Genomic DNA, 22,273 nt, shown 5'->3' on the forward strand with positions numbered 1-22,273 from the left:
ACTAGAACTGAGACGAGACCAGTCACCGGAGAACGTAAAAGAACAAAATATCCTTCGTTCGTAAGAAAAAGTCTACGCGGAGTTGAGAAACACCAGTCCTAACCCCTTTTCTCTCGGCCTTTTTATTCTGACACTAAACGACTACAGACGCGAGTTCGGGGTAGTAACACGAACCCCAGACCACAGAACAGCCCCCACAGATGAAACACCATCATCGTAAATTCCCTCGCAAAAAAGACCTCCTTAGTTTAAAAAAATTACGTATAGAGTGAATTTATTTTATGGAAAAACTATAAAGGGAATAAAAAAAATCTTTTCAAATATCCAGTCTATTTTAGGAAGAAAAACTTCTTTTCCCTGGCGTATACTTTTAAAATGTTCGAGGGAGATCATTTTTCAGTCGGGAACGAGCGATTCTCGGCCCTTCAACGAGGTGTGGGAGTCACTCCCACCGAAAGTCTTTTGAAAGGGCTGCCGCGTAGATAAAACAACAGGTCAGAGTCTGCGTGGCCGATACACTTCGGGGGCTTTCCTTAAAATGGAGGTTCGAACGTCCCGGAGCGCGCGCGAAGAGAGATGGAACTCGCTAGAGTGCTCCGTCTAGCGACAAATACGAGAGACATCTTTTACGGGGACGCGTTCTTTCCCCTCCACTCCGTTAAGATTCGCGACTCCCTAGCTAGGCTTTCGATCCCCCTGGTGGCGGCCAATGGAAGCGTGAGCGATACATCGATCGGTTTTCTCGGCTACCTCTCTAAGAACTATCCTGGCTGTTTCCAAAAATAGCCTTCCCCTGCCTGCCAAAGGGACGCGCTGAAGCCCTAGCTATATTGCCTCACTCAGAAATCGGAAATTACGGCCCAATTTGATTCGCGTTTCGACGTTTACGTATGTGTTTTTCGTCGACTTAATTATCGGGTTAATTTTAATTCGCTTAATCCGTTGTTGTTTATGTTTGGGACGCTGGAATGAATACTAACCGTAGCTTTTAATTTGTATTAGCGGCGTTGGCTTATATACGTGAAAAAGTGTCGTGTAAGCGTGCAATTTCGGCTCTATTGATCGAAGTTTAATTGGTTTTTCGCGTCGAAGAAACTGCCATGTACTATTGGCGCCATCTAGCCGTGGCCGCGAGAAATACTATTGGAAGGCGCAACTTCTTCGAGATACATTCGCACCCGTGTGGTTTTTGCGCTTGGGTTTTTGTAGGCCACTTTCGCCTCGCAATTTATCCAAAAGATATTTCGTTTTGGTAGAACCACCGAAGTCTCAAAATTTTAAACAAGTTCCGATTATTTCCTTAAATCGAGCAATAAAAATAAATGTATTACCTACACATTATTATTACATCATGTGTGTAATATTAAACTAACAGTGTGGCACGCGGTTGCTGCACTATGAATAGGAAATTTCGTAACAAAACCTTTCCGGCAAATGTTGGCCAGCAAAGTTGCACGACAAAAGTTGGCCAACAAAGTTGCACGACAAACGTTGGCCAACAAAGTTGCACGACAAACGTTGGCCAACAAAGTTGCACGACCAAAAATTGGCCAACAAAGTTGCACGACCAAAATTGAGTAATGCGAACATACTTCTTGGCAATATAGTAAATCCAATATAGGTGATATTAACAGTAGACAAGATAGCAGCCGTGGACCTAACACGTGATGGGGAAAAGGTTCTTTAGCCTTCCACTATTGCTATGATGACGTCACTAGAATTATCTTCATATGAAAAAGTGTCGTTATTGTCAATGCGTTTCTTAAGGTTGGCGTCGTTAGACTTAAAAAAAGTGACTGAAATTGTCGACGCAATGCTTGACGTGTTTCGTAGAGAAATAATGACGAGGACGTTAAATAAAGTACCGATTTGACCCCGCCATCAAATTAACCTTCATTCAAAACTTATAATTAGGTACGCCTCACGGCCCCAACGTTGTCCATCAGCAGTGTGACCGAAAAAATCTACCCATTTGCCGCAGCAAAACCGCGATCAACTATTCCACGTTTTCCGAGTTTCTAAATTTAGCTCCTCCTACTTAAAAAATCTCACGTTTTTTTTAAAGGCTAAAATTTATCGACGGATTCTGTTTCACCAAGAATGTATTTATTTAAACTTAGAATGACTACGTTGAGTCTCTAAATTAGACTATGATGACCACGGATCGTATCAACCTAGTCATTCTCGCGAATATAAATAAATACCTTATTGGTTTTACTTTTTAGGAAGTGCATTAAAGGAAGAAAAACTATCCGAGTTTTTTATTTTCAGTTTTTCGGTCTTAAAATATTTTGACGTTTTCTTTTTAGATTTTTCGTTCTCAAAATATTTTGACGTTTTTCTCGAGCTTAAATAGATTGTCTGATGTACTGAAGCCATTTTTTTCGTACGAAAGTGCAAAATGATGCCGAAATCCCGAGAGTAGTCTATAGCACTGCATTAACTTAATTGCTTTCTCATCTTCCCAAGATGAGGAAGACTGGCGTATATAAAAGATTAAGAATTTCTTGGGAGTTCTTTCGTTACCGTAGTAAATCTTAGTTTATCACCGCAAGCTTCTATCACTAGGGGGACGTTCGCGAGTTACGTAGAGAACAAAATCGTTTTTTCAAACACCCTTTTCCATCGCCTTCGGAAATTCGGTGAATTTTTATTTTCGTTATGATTATTTCTGATCTCTGAAATAAAATTGCACCATTAACTTTATTTAAAATTAAGCCTATTTAATATTGTAGGGATATACAGGGTGGAAGCCTCAGCCGTGGTCCAGCCTCGGTACTTCTCCTAGTACACCGGAGTGCTGCGGGTAGAACACTTCTACAGGCGCTGGTATTCCAAAAATAGACCAACGGGATAACTAGAAGCGCATCTTTAGCCAATCGCCCGAAAAAGCATTTGGAAGATGCGCTTCCAATTCTCCCATTGGTCTATTTTTGGCCTACCAGAGCCTGTGGTAGTGTTGCACCCGCAGCATTCTGGTGTACTAGGAGAAGTACCGAGGCTGGACCACGGCTGGGGCTTCCACCCTGTATTTTACGAGATATACTTTTGCAAATTTATGACGGGTTTATAATGTTTTTAAATCCAACTTAAAAACCATAAAAACACTAATGATAGTTTAAGACAGGCTTTAGACTCTGCTTCAAACTTTACTGGGCGTAAAAATAGAGTTTCAATTAAAGTAATTTTTCAAAAACATGTTTACGGTTGTTTAAAACTCTTTAAAAGGTCTTAAACAAAATGCAATTTTAATGGTATACTTTAAGTCATCTTTTAAACATTTTTTTAAGTTGAATGTTAATAAATAAATCTTTAAGAAACTTTACAATTCAAATCTTCTAGAATCGTAGCGTTTGTTACTCGCTTCTGTTTCGTTTAAAAGATTATTTTAAGTTTCCAAACACTTAAATATAGCACTTTTATTTAAAGGTATTGAAAATCATGGTCAAGTTTAAAACCACCAGTCTAGGAACAGCTATCCCAAATCGCATTTGATATATTTAAGGCATACATGTATAAACCAAGACTTGGCGGTGTTTAAAAGTGGTTTCTAGCTTATGTTGACGCAATACAGAGTTGAAAGGGTGTATATTTAGCTATCCCATCTTGTTCGGTTTATTTGTGTTCGAGGGGAAGTACTTCTTTTCGTCGGACAATGATTGATCTTACAAATCAAATGGAAATATACTGGCCAAATGAATCTGCCAGCACTCTCTTTGTGCTATAGAGTTGTTTATTTTCATTCGATCGTTCGAAGCACTTCTCAAGCGAAGTCGTAACTGGCCAATCAACCATTTCTAAACGGGCTGTCTTAGCTCCCGAAAAACCGTAATTCGTGGCACTGGTAGCCAACGCAATCTTAAGACGTATTTACACGAGCAAACATTTTTGCCACACGATTCGCAAAACGACTTGCTCCGTGTGAACCAAAAAAATATTTCCACAATTGAGAGTTTAAGCAGAGCGCTCTAGAAGTTTCAACGACAACATCAAGAGTCACGTGATCATTCTCCGGAATCTTCAACAACTTGATATTTCTGTCGAGCCAATGTGACACGTAGTATAATATCTATAGCATTTAAATAAAAATACGGAATATTACAATTTTCCTGCTTAACAAATCGAGAGATAATTATGGCAGCTAGGAGTAGCAATTACAGCACCCCACACAAGGAGAACGCAACTCGTCAAAAGTCATGTATTTTGCTGTGTACATTTTTCATTGGTTAGACGCTGTAGCACTTGCTGCCGTCGGAAGGGGAAAATTCGGAAATTGTCTTCCCCCTTTCCGTAAAACGTTCAGCGCAAAGGTCCGACCAATGAAATTTGTACACGACACTGCCTTAGCGTGTTTAAAGGCTAGCTGAGTTCTCCTTGTGTTTGTTGCTCCAACGAGCGTTTTAGCAATTGAAATGCGCTTAAGCCTTCTATATTATAGGCGAAATCGGACTACGGAGACGCCTTTAAAGTAAAGCAGGGTACACGATAGCAAATATTTTACTTTGGACATTGCTCAGAACCATTCAGAAGGCGCGTTTTAGTACTGGTTAAACACGGTTCAGTTTTCGTCATGTACCCGGGTTTAGCAAATATTTTTAAAATGTGTTAAAATTCTATTGTAACTGTACGTGTTTTTTAGCAGTCAAAGTGAAAGCACGCTTAACTGATTTTAAAGAATTTAATTTCACGAACGTCTAGATACACCCGACGTTGTCTTTCAAACTTCTAGAGGGTTCTGCTTAACCTCTCTAATGTGTTGGCCACACAAACGCTTTTGTTGGCTATCTGAAGATGACCTAAGGTTACTGTTTTTGACCGAGTCTTAGCTCCAAATATTTAAATCTAATAATTTTTGTACAATCCTTTTGATTACATGAAACTCAATGATAATATTAATTTCAAATACATTTATTAAAGAAGTAGTAAAAACAGGCTAAAAAAACCACCTATAAAACGTCACCTAGGCTTTTTCCTTTAGATACATGCGGATGTGACGTAATCTTAAATCAAATCACAAGTTCAAAAAGTCGTGAAAATTATAAATGAAAATGGCAGCTAATATTCTTGTCAGTTTACCGTATTAATTTTTTGTGTACAAAAAGCAATTTCAGATAACACAGAATGGTACCTTAATTTTCGAATAAATACTTCCTTTAGAATCATATATCAATTGCATTCATTCTTGTATATTATTGTGGTTTCGTGCAATAATAATATTTATGATCAATTTAGATCAAAGACATCAAAGGCTTAGTTATTGAGCCAGTTAGCTGCCATTTTGAGAAGAACGAATTATCATTTGACACTTTTTCCTGAGGAAGTAATCCTACTTAGAATTTTAACCCATGGCTTAAAAGCTAGGAAATACCATTACCCTAGGCCAGGGCTGGACATAAGGCACTAGTCACGGCATTTGACTAATAAAATTAATCGAAATCTGGGGGCTCACTAGTCAAATTGACTAGTGAAAATTTACCTAAATAATTTTATAAATAATGGCGAATATGGCGTATCATAAATTCATCATTCATCGATCCCATTTTATTAAAAACAATTGTGATCGGCCAAAGTCTCGTAACTCAAGTGATAATAAACTCCTGTTTTAATTCTGACGGGTAAAACAAAATGTTGGCTGTCTTTCTTGTTTTTATACCCACTAGTCAGTGACTACTTAAATAAATTAAGATAGGAGGCTCACTAGTCAGGCTGACTACTAAAAAAATTATCCTCAGGTCCAACCGTGCCTTAGGCTCGTGCGAATAGAAATAGTTTATTTTAAATTTGTGACTAACTTGGCGAGTGCATTCCATCTCATACTTTATTTAGAACAACTCTAGAACGCTCTCAGAAAGTCGTAAACAACTTTCTATTCAATAAAATTTAATTTTCGTTAAAAGCGTACCACGAATTTCCGCCGGACGCTTTCTCTCAGCGACAAAGGGCCAACGGCGCGGTCATAGTGCATTTTCTCGTCGTCTGCTACATGTTCTACGCAGTCGCCGTCGTCTGCGACGATTACTTCATCGCTTCCCTCGAAGAATGCTGCGAGGTAATGAACCATTCTTGTCAAATTGATTGAATCTTTATTTTTAAAATATTCGTTTCTCTTTGACCCCGTCCAGCGTTTGAACCTAAGCCAAGATGTCGCTGGTGCCACTTTCATGGCGGCTGGAAGCTCAGCTCCCGAACTCTTCACTGCTATTCTAGGTATGGGCTTTTGCTTGGTTTGCGTGTCATTTATCTGTCTGTTTATCAACCATAAAGTTTAAAACTTTTTGCATTTATTTCTAAACGTCTAATTTTAATATTAAATTGCAGCAATAAAACACTACTATTAAGCTGGTTTCACACTCGACGGAAAATTAGCAGCGGAAAGTTGAACGTTAGCGGTAAATGTAATTTGAATCAATTTTCAGCTCGGCGTTTATTATCGTCTTTCCGTCATATTTTCGGTCGAGTGAGAAACCAGCTTTAAGGTGTGATTTTAAAACCTAGACTTTTGATAGTTGTATTTGGTTTCTAAATGGTGTTTTTTAAATGGTATCTTTATTGCGTTTCGTGGGTTCTGGGATTGACCCTTTCGGCGCCTCTAGGCACAGATATATTTGGCGCCCCTTGGCATTGTCTAACGGGCTGGTCAGCTATAAAAAAAGTGAGTTGCAGGCTAAGAAAGACAAAATATATAGTACAGTTGGCGCAAGGATACCTCAGATCATTTCCGGCCAGTCGACCGCGCGTAATTTAAATTTGACCACTTTACGGTCAATTTCAAATTTCGTGAGTTTCATAGTTTTTTCGCGCCATCTAGGAACCGAAATTGGAATCTATTTTTTAATTTCATGTTGTCACGAATTTAATTACTGAATACAGCTAAAGAAGGTTCGATAATTGAAGCTAAAAATATTTTAAATAGCCCAAGAGGTTACTATAAAAAGCATGATAAAGGTTTATTGTTAACAAGTAAAGAGAAAAATATAATTTTAAACGTCTATAGCTCATTAAGACAACGTTACCCCCAAGAAAGCGTGGTAACTATTTTAAAAGAAACTGCTGATTTAACTGGTAAGACGTAGAAATAAATTTACAAAAATAAATAATTATACATACTATTTTAAATTTAAGAATGATAGGAATGCCTTATCTTTTAAATTTGCTCGCCACCACAATTATGAAATTAAAAAATAAAGATTCCAATTTCGGTCTCTAGATGGCGCTAAAAGACGACAAAAAGAGCAAAATTCGAATTTGACCGTAAAATGGCCAAAATTCAAATTTCGCGCGGTGGAATGACCGGAAACGATCTGAGGCATCCTTGCGCCGATTGTACTATATATTTTGTCTTTCTTAGCCTGCAACTCACTATAAGTAGGGGCGCATCAGTTTTTAATAATTGCGTTTCGTGGGTTCTGTCCCGAGTTGGCGGCAGGGGCGGATTAACCCTCTCGGCGCCTTTAGGCACAGATAAATTTGGCGCCCCTTGGCATTGTCTAAAGGGCTGGTCAGCTAAGTAGGGGCGTATTAGTCTTTAATAAATAAACAAATAAATATATCTTAGTGTCCCCAAACGTTGATGGTATTTTTTTTACCTTTTCGGCGTTGTTTTAAGTAGGGGCAAGTCAAGTACTTCGATCGTGAGGCTTTATCGGAGTTTTGGCGCCCCTAGAAAAATGCCGCCCTAGGCACGTGCCTACTCTGCCTAATGGTTAATACGCCCTTGAAGTTGGCGGTGGGACAAAACTTGAGCCACAGTTTCTAGTAGCGCGCCCATGCGGGGCCCCCTCCAGAACATACGGATTTACAAAGGCTTTTCTTTTATTAGCTTTCCACTAGCCATTAGTCAGTGGCGCGCAAATAAATGAAATTAATTTATTTGTGCGCCTCTGACGGTTACACTAAACCTTAAAGGGACACAGTAACGTTTGAATTTCATCTGGTCTACAGAATTCAATTGGTCAGGACGGTCAGTGGAAATTCGGGTCGCATTTTTCAAATGATTTTATGGCACTTTAAAGTCGGTTTTGACCAATTAAATTTAGAGAAACTCGACATGGAAACCTGTTTCAAGCGACAGTAGGTGAAAACTATTCGTATGTCCGGACCCATTGAAAGAATTGATTTGGACAAAAACGTCCCGGACAGTTGTACGAATAGTCAGAAACCGTACAAACACGTATTAACTAGTCTAAAACCAATTGCAGACGAATTTAAGAGAGCTAAGCCTTGGATTCTTGATGGTACCTGCTTTTGAGTAAGTACTGCTCGGACAGTCCAGAACGATCCGAGAAACGGTTCTCGGTAGCCAATAGTCTTCGCCCGAACAGTTCAAGGATTCTGTTCCTAGCGAATATACTGCGCCAGGACAGTTCGAGCGGTTCGGGACTAACAAGCAGTATCTTACAGGTCCTGGCTCTCGGATGTATTACTTCTTGGCGATTTCCTTGAAGATGTTTTATTTAAGCGACTACGTTGAGACAGTAAGCTCCTCCCCTTAAACGTCAATCAGAGCTGCCCGGTGTTTCATTGGTTATCTAAAACGAACGTCTTCTGACGCGATTGGAACACACACTGGTGACGTATTTTTTTCCGTCCCCATTCGGAAAATAGTCCATGGTGTAAGCGCATTGTCTCAACGTGGTCATGATTCCTAAGTAGAAATAATAACATAATTGGTGATAGCATAAGTAACATAATAACAACAAGTATGCCAATTCCTATTGCTTTAATGCTAATTTTCTAACCGAACCTTTTTTCGGCACTGATACTCTCTTCAAGCTGTGACTTGGACTCGCGACCGTTTTGGATGACTACTTTTTGATACAAATTTAAGCCTAATATCGGAGAGCACGTTCTGGAGTCGCGAGGGGCTTTGGCTTTGTTTCGAAGCCCGCGTGTGAATCACGCGTGATAAAAACAAACATGAGCTCGTGGCACCGAGAAAACGTTTATTCCGATTCGACCGAAATCCCATTCGACCGAAAGAATTTTAAAATGTAGCCCAATTGGCGGGGTGATTTGGTATTTTATTTATAAGGTATGTACTACTAGGTTAGGTTAGGTTAGGTTAGGTTAGGTTAGGTTAGGTTAGAGTTGGTTAAGTTTACTATTTCAGTTTTGGTTCAGTTACTTTTCTTGACTAGGTGAAGATAAAAATATAATTCATGCTCATTCCATTTTATTTTCAAATAAATGCATAGTACAAAGATATTAAAATGGCATAGCTAAATAAATACTCTCCTTTATTAGCTATCCGCTCCATTGCAAACGACTTCAGTAACTAAATTGAAAACATAGCAAAAGCCAATTTATATAGCAGCGTTCGGTCGAATTAGACACATAAAAGCGTTCGGTCGAATGGGACACATAAAAACCGCACGTTTCGGCGGAATTCGGTCGAATGGGACACCTCAAAAACCGCCTTCGGTCGAATGGGACTAAAGCCCGAGAAAAATGTTTTAAATTTTTATCATTTTAGCCTAATATTCCGCCTATCTATCGGAAACCAGATATTTCGCGTATTTTAGACACTAGAGGGCTCTGTGCTGAGAAAACATCTTGATTACGCAATAGCTATAAATATCAGTTTGTTTGTAAATCTCGTTAATTGTCATACTTATTGTTATTACGTTGCTGATGGTGATGGTTAGGTACAGAATCTAAAATAAAACTGTTTGCGAATTGAAGGCGTTTTGATCGCCAAGGGTGACGTGGGGACGGGAACCATCGTCGGCTCCGCAGTCTTCAACATTCTCTTCGTGATTGGCATCTGCGGAATCTTCGCCGGAAGAGTAAATAGCATCGGCTCTTCTCTCTCATTACGCGCTTCCGATTGTGTCATTTTCGCGTCTCATGTTTGTGTTTGATCTCGCAGGTGGTCGTGCTGCATTGGTGGCCGCTCTTTCGGGACTCCATTTACTACGCCTTCACAGTCATAGTTTTAATTATCGTAAGTTACCTCGGATGACGTACTGCCGTGCAAAGCACAAAAGCATTCACGACCAAATTTTCGATTTACAGATTTTGGTTCTATTTCACCCTATGTTATACCAAGAATGTATTTATTTATACTCAGGGAGAATGAATGTGTCGAGGTTATTTTTAGCGTTTCTCCAATTCCACCCGTTGGGGGCCCCGGTATGCTCCTCCGCTTTAATAAAATCAAATAATACTGCAATCTCATTGGTTCTTAAAAATTACGTTTTTCGACGCGATTAACGCTGCTGCGAGGACGCAAAAAATAAGACCGCCTCCTTTCCCCCCCCCCCCCTTAGCGTGATGGCGTTAGGTCCTCAACGTGTCCGTCGATAGTTTCGACATATTAATTCTCCCTGACTCCTGAGTATAAATAAATACATTCTTGGTTATACGTTAAATTCAATTTTGAACTAATTTTCGAATTTAAAATTTTTGTTCTTAGAGAAATGACTTGTTGCAAAACGCATTATTTTAGGTTCTTGCATTATTTTCAAACCAAAAACGCATTAATTTTGTTATTTTCTTTAAAAGTCAAATCAAGACGCGTTATTTTCGCGTTTTAAGACATAAATAGTCCAACATATACGTGGTAAAAAGCATTTTTTTAATGATATTTCTGAAATATCGTTTGGCCTGTAATTTGTTTAGTACCAGAATAGAATTTGAGTTGAAAAATCCAAGTCTACTATATAAACTTGAAAGAAGTAAGTTGGGGTATCTTAAGGCAAAGAAAGTTTGAATTTCGCGGGTTTTCTCCATATTTTGGTTTTGGTCGTTAATGCGTTTGCGCTTTGCACGGCAGCGTATCCCTCATTCCCGTCAATATGGACTCGATGCTAATATCTCCGTTTCTCAGATCATCTACGACAGCGAGGTCACGTGGCACGAATCCCTCATCATGTTGATCTTCTACGTCATTTACATCCTCATCATGAAGTAATCGACGTTACCCATTTCGGTTACAGGGTGACCACAGTTCCTATATTTCCTATTTTTTTCCTATAATTTCATTAAATTTCCTATAATACTCTTATATTTTAACTCAAACGTCCGAAGAAATTAAAATAGTTGATATTTTACCCTTGGAAGTCTTCATATTGTCCTAGTTTTTAAAGATGCTTATTTCCAACACTGTTTGCCGATAGTTTTCGACTATTTCTATCGGTTATCCACTTTATTTTCAATGTTATTCCCCCTTTAAATAATTTTGACAACCGTTTTCTCCTATTGTATAATTAATTTTCTCCTATTTCTTCCTTTATTTCCCCCAATTTTCTTCCTATATCAGGGTTGCCACACGTCAGGGAAATCAGGGAAAAGTCAGGGAATTTAAAAATGGGCCTAAAAAGTCAGGGAAATGTCAGGGAATTCAATTTTATCTGGGCACTTTTTGAAGGTAATTTAACTCTAGATCTATGACAAATTCCACGATTATCATTTATTTCCTTGAATGTTTGGCTAATTTTTTCAACATTGCAATAACCTTTTTACTGAAATATAAGTCCATCTAAATTTATTAACTTCTGATAAAAGTAAAATATAAAAGAAAAATTTTGGCCTTAATAAGTAAGGGAATATCTCTCAAAATGGTCAGGGAAAACAGGGAATAGTCCGGGAATTTGAATCTGAAAATTTTGTGGCAACCCTGTAAATTTTCCTTTCCCCCTGAATTTTCTCCCTATATATTTTCCTATATTTCACTGATAAATTTCCTATAATTCCTTTAAAGGAATTAAAAATATTCTGTGGTCACCCTGCGGTTAACGTAGCTCCACCTGGCGGCCGACGCGAGAATCTAGTTTACCCGCTGGATATCGTCGGCTTGTGTTGTATAATTCAGACATGTAATGATTACAAGACGAAAATCCGGCAGGTCAGCCATCTTCTCACGTTGGACGCCAGGGCGTTCTACGGTAACTGGTAAAGGCTAATTGGAACCAGTAATACCAGAAGTAAATGAACCGAAGTTATCGAAATAGCGCTTAGAATCGGAGGGTGTTTTCCTTATGAAAATGATGAGAAAATCGAATCAAATAAAAGCTAATTTAGTAATTTCGATCCCCGTCTTTTGACGCGATAGATTGTACTTGGGAATTGTGGGTACAACTATTGCTATGTATAAACAATGGTTTCTTAAAAACAAACACTTTTTTTCGACTTAGGAGCGCGCAAAATTCCAAAATCGACGTCGAAATGTAAGTTCATAAGAAAAACGCCTCCAACATGGGCAGTATAGCAGTCTGATAACTACGGTTCATTTACTTTTGGTAACAGACGATTGCAACTGCAAAAGCGCCTCCCGCCAGTTGTGTCGGAAAAATCACGAGTAAAATATAAATACGCGTTTCGCTACCTTATTTCCAAAACCAGGTAACTCGAAAAATTCAGTTTGTCTAAAAATGAATTTGAATTGATTTGTTCGCGTTTCGCTACTTTATTTCCAAAACCAGGTAACTCGAAAATTTTGGGTTGTGTAAAAATTAATTTAAATTAGAGTTTTGTAAGTCGGAAAATTTTCCGGAAAATGACAGTGGCCTTTTTTCGGGAAAATGTTCCGTATTTATCCGAAAAATAATTTCTTCCATGATTAGTCTAATATTGTTTGCAAATTTAAATAAAGTGGCATTTTCGCCTCATTTTTTAGAATTTAAAAGTAAAACTAAACCTCTAGACTAGTTTTATCATAAAAACCTTAAAAACCCTTAAAAAGTAATTTATGTTTTATTTTTTTTATTTTCCGGAAATTTTTCCGCATTTTATTTTTCCGGATAATTAACAACTCTAATTTAAATTAACGTGTTCGCGTTTCCGTACTTTGCCAGGTATCTAAAAAAATATTTTCCCATGAAATTCCTCTTGGGTTTATTAAGTGAATGTACAAGATGATTGGAAATTTGTTCACATTTAAATTTAATATTGAAAATACATACATCAGGGGGATTGTCTATACTTAAATGTCCGTGACATCTTGTTTTTCCTCGAGAAGGTTTCTCAACGACTTATAGGTGGCGCCGTTGTTGTTATAGTCGCGTATTTATCGTGACGTATTAGAAGTATTTACAAGCAGCCATCCTCTCTTTGGATCTCAGATTCAACAGTCAAATTCACCGCTTGATCTGCCAGACGTTCCACTTCCAAGAAGAGGAGGAGCCGTCGGCCATGGGTATCCTCAACAGCACCACCGACGGCGACAAGAAAACCTACAGCTCTTACGGTTTGGTAATTTTATCCGAAAGCCCGAATTCGAGCAACCCCGAATCGACTCCTATTTTGAAAAACTCCCTTTCTTTCTCGTTGTCCGTCTCACAGTGGCTTTCAATAACGAAATCGACGACCACGCCCAGACGCCGGTCACCAGCCAAAGGAATCCGGCTCCGGACGAGAGCATCATGATGTCCTGTCGAAGGTCTTTCATCCACTCTCTCTTATTCCGTATGACGCGTTTTCCAATTAGCGCCTTTACTGAGAGCTCTCGTTTGGTGTCGTTTGATGAAGGCCAACCTTGTTCGAAGCTTCGCTGATGATGTTGATGACGCGTCACTTCCCGCCGTTGACTCGCTTCAGGGCAGCCGGCCGTCGCGTCATTTTGGAGCAACAACGTCTGAGACAAAATTCGTCCAAACTCCAAAACCAGTCTTCGATCGATCCGAACGAAGCCCTCAGATACCGAGGACGCAAAATGAGGTGAATTAAACCCGCCTTTTAGTCAGGGTCCTTTTAAGTAAAACATAAGTCCGTTTGCAGTTGTAGCATAGCGATGACCTCGGAGTCCACGTGGAAAAGGTTGCCTTCGAGAGGTACGATTTTCTTACTTGTCGCAATATGGTTTATTGAGTGTCTTTGGGCTCGCAGAGGATGGGCTGTTTAACATGGTCAAGTGGGTCATCCAGATACCCGTCTTAGCGGCGCTGCATTACACCATTCCGGACTGCAAGAAGAACCAGTTGAAAAAGTTCTTCTTGCTCACTTTTTTCATGTCCATTTTGTGGACCGCCATCTTCTCCTACATTATGGTTTGGATGGTACGTTCTTGTTCGTATTAAAGGGCCATTTTAATTACGCTATCGTTAATATCTTAAGGTGGTTCTAATTGGGTTTACGATGGGCATTCCGGACAGCATCATGGGAATTACGTTCCTGGCTGCCGGAACCAGCGTGCCGGACGCGTTCGCCAGTTTGGTTGTTGCCAGACAAGGTCTGTCATCCGGGTTATTGAAACGTTTTACCTTGTTTATGTCCATATTTTGATCTCGCTTAGGTATGGGAGACATGGCAGTCTCAAACAGCATAGGCAGCAACGTGTTTGATATTCTAATTGGATTGGCTCTTCCGTGGTTTATACAGACCACGATGGTTGAGCCTGGTTCGGTGGTATGTACCATATCTTCATATTGACTTTGAACGAACCCGACACCTAATTTCGAATGTTTTTACTTGTGTTTTCAAGTGTATGATTAACAGTCGTGGCATGGTCTACGCTGTTGTTCTACTTTTTCTTACCATTATAGTTACGGTAATTACTTTTTCTTTTCAACCTTAATGGTTCTTTAAGCTTCCCACACCACAACCCAGAACTCAAACTTACACGGTTGCTTTGGAAAAGGACAGGGAATTTTAAGAATTGGTAAAAAATCAGGGAAAATTCAAGTAATTTAAATAATAAAAATTCCCAATTTGTACCTAAAACCAGTGTTGTTTTAAGACCTTCGTAGGCCCTGTGCACTAACACCTTTGTAGGCCCTATTAATAAGAAGAAATTTTTTCAATTGAATTTTTTCATACTCGTAGACCCATTTGATCCTTCGTAGGCCCCTTCAAACCTTCGTAAGCCCTAGGCACAGTGACCATTGTGCCCATTGGATAAAACAGCCTGCCTAAAACGTCAGGGACAATATTTGGAAATGGTTAGGGACAACATATAAAACTTTCCCCTAAAATAACCGGAAATAGTCAAGGAAAATTTATGGAAATGATCAGGGAAAATCTTTGGAAAAGGTCAAAGAAAAATAGATAAAATCAGGGAATTTAAATCTCAAACCCAATAGTGGCAACCCTGACGGAAACGATTATTTTCCAGTTGAAGTCCCACCTTCTAAAATTTAGACCACGCCCTCTTTATAAGCGCCGCGTAGTTTTCTTTTTCGAAAGCTCAAGTTTTTGGGTGGTGGTGAGTAACAAGATTTATCATTCAAAATATAATGAGATGGGATGTTTCTCTTTGCCTAGATTGCCGGCGTCCATTTCAGTGGCTGGCAATTGACCCCGAAACTGGGGGTCATACTCATATTTATCTACTGCATCTTCTTGGTCGTGTCTTGTATGTTGGAGTTCAACGTCCTGGGCTACGTGAACCCCGAAATGTGCCCCGAATGAGTGGATCCAAATATATTTCATTCTCTTAGAACCGGAGATAATTACAAGACGAAGAGTCAAATTGTAGTTTTGTTTGCGTCTCTAAACGTCATAAAATAGTCTGGGGAAAAAATGGAGATCTATTTACTCTAAAGAACTGAAGCCACGTTCACTGAAGTCAGATTTTGGGAGTTTTTAGAGGTTTGATGAGTTACAATGACGGGGGAGGAATATGTCAAATTTTCCATTGTCAAATCAAATTTGTTATTCATTTTTTTACGTCATTTTATAGGGTTGAAAATCGCATTTGAAAAATAACTACGATAATATTGAGAGGCATATCACTGTCAAGTGCGATGCTTGATTTAGGGATTAGTCCGATGTCTCGGAAACGGCCAATTCTCTCCCTGCTTCATTTTTCCCATTCATAAGAATACATTTTATTTACCGCTATACTTTAATAACTAAGCAATTATTAATTAATTATTTAATGAAACGTTTAAATAAAAATATATTTTCTTTTACCGCTGTTCATAACTAAGCAATTTTTAAGTATATTATTAAATATATTTTCCTTTACGGCTATATGTTTATAATTAAGCAATTATTAATTAATTAATTATTTAATAACACGTTTAAATAAAACATATTTTCTTTTACCGCATTTTATAATTAAGAAATTATTTAATTAGTAAATAACACCCTTAAATAATATATTATCTTTTACCGCTATGTTTATAATTGAGCAATTATTAATTAATTTATTAATTATTTAATTATTAAATAACACGTTTAAATAATATATTTTCTTTTATCGGTATATTTTTATAATCGAGCAATTATGAATTAATTAATTATTAAATAACAAGTAGTGGGGCACATGGTGGCTGGAAATGTGGTTGGGGAAAATAATTTTCTTTTTCAGTTAAGTTCATTAGCTTCTGAATTTTCTGTTTTCTATACTTGGGGATAGGGTCGGGACACCCGTGGCGGAAGTATGACAACCACGCGTTATGGAATTCTCAAGGTCGTCCACATTCTCTGCCTCCCAGACGCTTGGGACTGCAGGACTACGCCACTAGTCCCAGCCTAAGAATGAGTCATAAACTCTTTGGTGGGAGAGAAAACGGATCCACAGCTGAAGCGAGGAGGCAACATTTCAACAATATGGCCAAGGTTATTTTATAAAAAGATCTATTGCGTTTCAAAATCCCAAAGTGTCCGCGTAGCGCTTGATTATCCAGTGGCGAATGAGCTTCTCCCGTTGGCCACCAGGTGGCTCTATGTAAATGGTTAATTTCAGGAAGGTTTGTATTTTTCTATTGTTTATCTTCAGCCCTTTCAAAAATACAAAAATATTCGGTATAGTTTAGGATCGGTTATAGGAAACGTGTCGCCACCTATCGTCACAGATGGAAAGTTTGGAATGAATAAAACAATGAGTACCCACATTTCCCCGCCACCCGGTGCCCAATCACTCTCGTTGTTCTTAAAAATAAATTGAACCCCTCTTTTCGCAATTTTTAAGTAAAAAATATAATAATAATAATAACGTGGCATATTCACCCCTACAATATATATAAATTTACCAAATTATTGATTATAGAGAATACACGTAGACAAAAAACCCCGTACATACAGAGCTTAAAAACTATACTTATAAATCGCCAGTAAATAATATAATATAAATAATAATGCCTTGCTGTTTATATTAAAACACGATAATAGTGAAACACCCCTCCATTTCTCATTTATTTACATTTTAAGAGTCGGTAGAATTAAAACAAAATGGATAGATATTTAATATAAATATTTCAAAAATATATAAGTATATAAACGTAGTGTTGCCTAGTCCAAAATAACCAACAATTTTTATATTTTGTACCTGCTATCGTAAAATAGTTATAACACGCAAATATAGTTAGGCTACAATCAAAGTAATATAGGGGTATTTACAAAAATTAATACGTGATACTTAAAACAAATCAACAGTCTAGCTATAATTGGGACCCTTTCAACAATAAATTCAAACGTAATCAAATTTTCTAGTCATTTTCTATACAAGTGGGTTTAATTTTTAAATTTTGTCGTTCGTGCAAAATATGAGTATTACCCAGGTTCTTTAAAGATAATACGTAAAAAAACACTTTAAATGAAAAAAAATTCTATACTGTATATTTGTAATTTAATAATTTGTAGATTTTTTATTTAGAATTTCAGATTAACTATATATTAGTATTTATTGTTCTTTTGAAATTTTCAAAGTATCGGTTTTGGGCTTAGTTTAGAGGAATTTTATTTATTTTGCATAAATTAATTTAGATAAATTTTAGATAATTTAATTTAATTTAATCTTACCAATAAATTTTTCGTTAAGTCTGATATTGTGGGTGCTACGTTTTAGATTTAGTTTCAAATTAAAATTAAATCCTTTTTAGAAAGTTATTTCTAGACCATGTTAATGTCGTCTTTTGAAGATGGTTAGTTATTGATGCTTTTTTTAATAAAAGTTATTTTCCACCCAACAAAAATGGTTTTATGGATATTTGTAAATTTGTAAACGTTATGATAAGAAGAAAAATTTAATTGTGATGTTACATTCCATAAAGAGAAGATAAAAAAACGATGTTATAACGTAGATTAATGTTAAATTATATAGCTAAAGAAAAATAAAATAATTACAAAGTTTTATCGTTACAAAGTACTTTTTAAAGGTTGGTTTCCTTTTTTTTCTGCGCAACAGGAAGAAATGATTCACTTTTAGAGCATCGAAATGGCCTAAAGCAAGTGTCAGCTCGACATCAATTAGCTTTTTTTTCAACAGATGTCGCTATTGTCGTAATACTAACAAGACAGTTAAGCTACATTTTGACCCAAAAGGCGGGTACTTATAGGTACCCCTCGCGTTGATTGAATCGTTTGTAAATTGCTCAATAACATAAATTACAGTAATTTTAAACAATATTTTTTATCCGGGATATATAAATTAGGGTAAAATCCACTAAATAGAGTATAATACTCTATAATGGTTCTCTGGCGATGTTATCATTCCGCTATTTTTAATTTTAGCTTCCTTTGCCATTAATAGATGGCACCACGCTCTCCTGTTAAGTCGTTTTTTCGAAGATTCGGATAGATTCATGGCCATCTCTAAAAACAATGGCCTTATCATTATACAGGTGGCAATGATAGAGCCGACAGTTGCTTTAAAAGAAAGTGGCAGCTCAAGTGTAGTAACTGTATGGCCCTTAATGGGTCGCAGTGTGCAATAACTAGTGTCTTTACCGTTGAGTCGGGGTCCGGCTCTTGTAACCCTTAAGGGCGGTGGTGCACTGGGAGATGTTAGCTGTGATCAAATGGTACTATCTCCACCTCCGACTTCGGTCAGGTTTGGGCTGGAAACTGGGTTTCGGCTCGAGCTAACGGAGAGGGTCCAGGCAAACTGGTCACCTCGCAGGACTGCGTAGCCTGCTGTGGGGCGGCGGGTCTCCGTATGAGGCACTGTGGCGCTGTTTCCCGGCCTTCTGGAGCCCATCGGGATCTCCGGTGCCAATTGTGCCGTGTTACGCTGGATCGCACAGTGCTCGTCGTTCCCATTTTGAAGCTATTTGGCACTTTCCGTACCAAGGTAGGGTGCTGGCTTACGATGCTAGAGCATCCGCTCTTATTCCACCAGCTGTGCGCGAAGTGGTCGACCCATTGCTGGGTTGAGCGGCTTGCGTCGAAGGTGTGACCGTCCGCAAAAGGGTTCTGTCACCTGTCCGGGCTGTTAGATGGTGCTTTCAACAGCTCGTCTAACTTACGAGGAGTGTACCCGAGGTGTAAATCACCGATTTTTATGAAACTCGGGGGTATGTAGACCTTGGGATAACATGAATTTTCACCGAGGGAAAAGTTACGCTGGGCTTCCGTTTTGCTATGGCAACCGAAAACGTTTTTGACAACATAAAATGAAAAAATCTACATTTAAAAAAGCATGGAATTTTCTCGGTTTCACAGGGGGGGCTACTTGATGGATTTCACCCAAAATTGTTAAAATTTAGCATTTTAGTTGAAATTTTAATTTTGGGTTTTCAAAAATTTTCCCTGTGAAACCGAGAAAATCCCATGCGTTTTTAAATGTAGATTTTTTCATTTTAAGTTGACAAAAACGTTTTCGGTTGCCATAGCAAAACGGAAGCCCAGCGTAACTTTTCCCTTGGTAAAAATTCATGTTACCCCAAGGTCTACATACCCCCCGAGTTTCATCAAAATCGGTAGTTTACACCTCGGGTACACTCCTCGTTAGTGTAGTACCTGGATGGTAAGATAGATGTAACTTTCGGCAGATCGTCAAACTTATTAGTGTAGTACCTGGATGGTACGATAGATGTCGCTTTTGGCAGCTCGTTTAACTTACGTCGTTAGTGTTGTACCTGAACCGTATTCGTGAAACAATAACGTCGTCAGAGCACCATTTATACTTAATAAGATTAGGCAACTTATACTCTACTTACTTGTTAGTGGACTTTAACCTTAGTTATATATCCCATATAAAATTTATTGTTAAGAATTACTTTATTTTAAGCACTTTTGTGTCCTATCTTTTGAGCCAAAATGTAGCTTAAGTATCTTGTTTTGATTTCGACTCTAGCGACATCTGTTGAAAAAAGAGCTAATACACGTTGAGCCGACACTTTCTTTAAATGAATAAAACTCTTAACTAGATGTCACCATCTCATTTATTCAAACCACAAATCGATTAATCGATTAATCTTAACATAATCAACGGAACACGTGTAAAATTGTGATTTGCATAAAATTATTTGTTTTGAATTGAAATGTAACACTTTACCAAAATAGTTGAAATTAACGAAATTCCTTAATTTTTGAGTTAACAGATGGCGCTACGGATATTTCTCAAACTAGCTCGCCGCGTCTCTCGCGACGCGATCGGAGTATGGGAAATCGATGCGTTTGTAAAAGTCGCCGGTGCTTACGGAATACGATAAAAATGCGAAGCGTTGGATCTCGCTCGGAAAACCACTGATTTTGATAAGATCCCTGGAGAAAATTTCGCTATTACACTATTGGAAAAAGGTTTAATATTCAAATGAGCTGGAAGGTTTAGGTCCTTACCTTCTCCAGGCTCTTCATTTTCCATCTACCTTATGGAGGTCTATTTATATAAGGAATCCTTTTTTCGTTTCAAAATAAATCGCCAGATGAAATCCTCGTTAAATAGGTCATGCATTATTTTGATAAATTTGATAATTTCCCAACGAAGTTTCGTTTTCAAATAGATCGAAAGTAATTAGTGCGATAATAAGTGTATAATAAATTATATGAGTCCCTGGTAGACCACTTCACCCATTACATTACTGCGTTGCGTGTTGAACACTTCTACAGGCGTCTGATCTATATTTGACCTATTTAAGTTTAACTCCCTTTAAAAAGAGGTCTACGTTTTTTATTCCCGAAAAATGGACTCCTTAAGTGAGTAGAGTACAAAACCGTAAAATAAATGCAGGCTGCGGTAAAATATTTAAGCTTAAAAGCTTAAAGTACTATTGGTTTAGTAGATTAAAATAAAACTTCAATCAAAATGGCTTTTTGGGCAGTAAACTGAAACCCATCAAGTACAAGATCTTCTATTTTTGCCCAGGAGCTAAGTAGTTCTCCGAAAATGCTAGACTATTTTACTGCTTAAGGTTTTATGTTGTTCTCAAATTTTATTTTGATTTTAACATTTACCAACTTTATTTAGTTTTCAGAATATGGCAACTTCATTAAGCTCTCAAAATATGTCAATTTTATTAAGTTTTCAAAATAGGCCAACTTCATTTACTTTTCAAAATATGTTAATATTATTAGGTTTCCAAATATAACAACTTCACTCACTTTTCAAAATATGCCAACTTCACTTACTTTTCAAAATATGCCAACTTCACTTACTTTTCAAAATATGCCAACTTCACTTACTTTTCAAAATATGCCAACTTCACTTACTTTTCAAAATATGCCAACTTCATTTACTTTTCAAAATATGCCAACTTCACTTACTTTTCAAAATATGCCAACTTCATTTACTTTTAAAAATATGCCAACTTCATTTACTTTTAAAAATATGCCAACTTCATTTACTTTTAAAAATATGCCAACTTCATTTACTTTTAAAAATATGCCAACTTCATTTACTCTTAAAATATGCCAACTTCATTTACTTTTAAAAATATGCCAACTTCATTTACTTTTAAAAATATGCCAACTTTATTAAATTTTGAAAATATGGCAACTTTATTAAATTTTGAAAATATGTTAATATTATTCTTTTTTCAAAACAGGCCAACTTCATTAACTTTTCAAAATATTTCAACTTCATTAAGTTTTCAAAATATGTCAACTTCATTAAGTTTTCAAAATATGTCAACTTCATTTATTTCCTTTTGAAAAAAGTAGGCCATGTACTTCTCAAAAAATCCAATCTTTATATACATTAAAATTTCCAATATTTATATACAATTCAAAATAGACAATTTTTTTTTAATATTTCATATTACGCAAACTTTATTTATTTTCGAAATATTTAAATTCAATTCACTTTCAAAATATTCCGAACTTTAATTTTAACTCAACTAAAACCTTCCTACTAATTAATTTCCCATATATATATTTTCAATTTTAAAAATTGCATTGAAGAAAATAACCTGTAGTGAAAGAATTATCCATTTTCTTATACATCATTGAAAAAGTTTTGCCTTCGCTTTTGGGCAACTCATCTATATGCTCTTATCTCTGCTCTTATCCTTTCGGATCGATTATAACTTAAGCCCAGCGTTGCCAGGTCCCAAAATTGAAATTATAGTATCAAAGCCCAAAAATAATCGAGTTTTCTAGAACATTATAGTACACAAGTACGGCCAACTTTGGTTACTCGCTATACCATGGTAGCACTTGATCACAGTTTGCA

At 37.3% G+C, this 22,273-nt stretch overlaps 1 protein-coding gene across 1 annotated transcript in view; it reads left to right on the top strand.

The window, feature by feature from the left end:
* LOC149934855 (sodium/potassium/calcium exchanger 4-like) overlaps window positions 1-15,794 on the top strand; it is a 135,255-nt gene extending 119,461 nt beyond the window's left edge. The window contains exons 3-16 of the mRNA XM_090180649.1: window positions 5,898-6,049; window positions 6,123-6,207; window positions 9,682-9,785; window positions 9,869-9,943; window positions 10,829-10,908; window positions 13,062-13,186; window positions 13,282-13,378; window positions 13,468-13,656; window positions 13,717-13,769; window positions 13,825-13,994; window positions 14,053-14,167; window positions 14,231-14,343; window positions 14,420-14,485; window positions 15,199-15,794. Of these exons, the coding sequence (XP_090036775.1) occupies window positions 5,898-6,049; window positions 6,123-6,207; window positions 9,682-9,785; window positions 9,869-9,943; window positions 10,829-10,908; window positions 13,062-13,186; window positions 13,282-13,378; window positions 13,468-13,656; window positions 13,717-13,769; window positions 13,825-13,994; window positions 14,053-14,167; window positions 14,231-14,343; window positions 14,420-14,485; window positions 15,199-15,345 (1,571 nt within the window). The 3' untranslated portion in view covers window positions 15,346-15,794. The remainder of the gene's footprint in view (window positions 1-5,897; window positions 6,050-6,122; window positions 6,208-9,681; window positions 9,786-9,868; window positions 9,944-10,828; window positions 10,909-13,061; window positions 13,187-13,281; window positions 13,379-13,467; window positions 13,657-13,716; window positions 13,770-13,824; window positions 13,995-14,052; window positions 14,168-14,230; window positions 14,344-14,419; window positions 14,486-15,198) is intronic.
* Window positions 15,795-22,273: the final 6,479 nt, after the last annotated feature.

Source organism: Leiobunum rupestre, chromosome 7 (assembly GCF_980474605.1).
Source record: "Leiobunum rupestre chromosome 7, qqLeiRupe1.1.hap1, whole genome shotgun sequence".
NCBI lineage: Eukaryota > Metazoa > Arthropoda > Arachnida > Opiliones > Sclerosomatidae > Leiobunum > Leiobunum rupestre.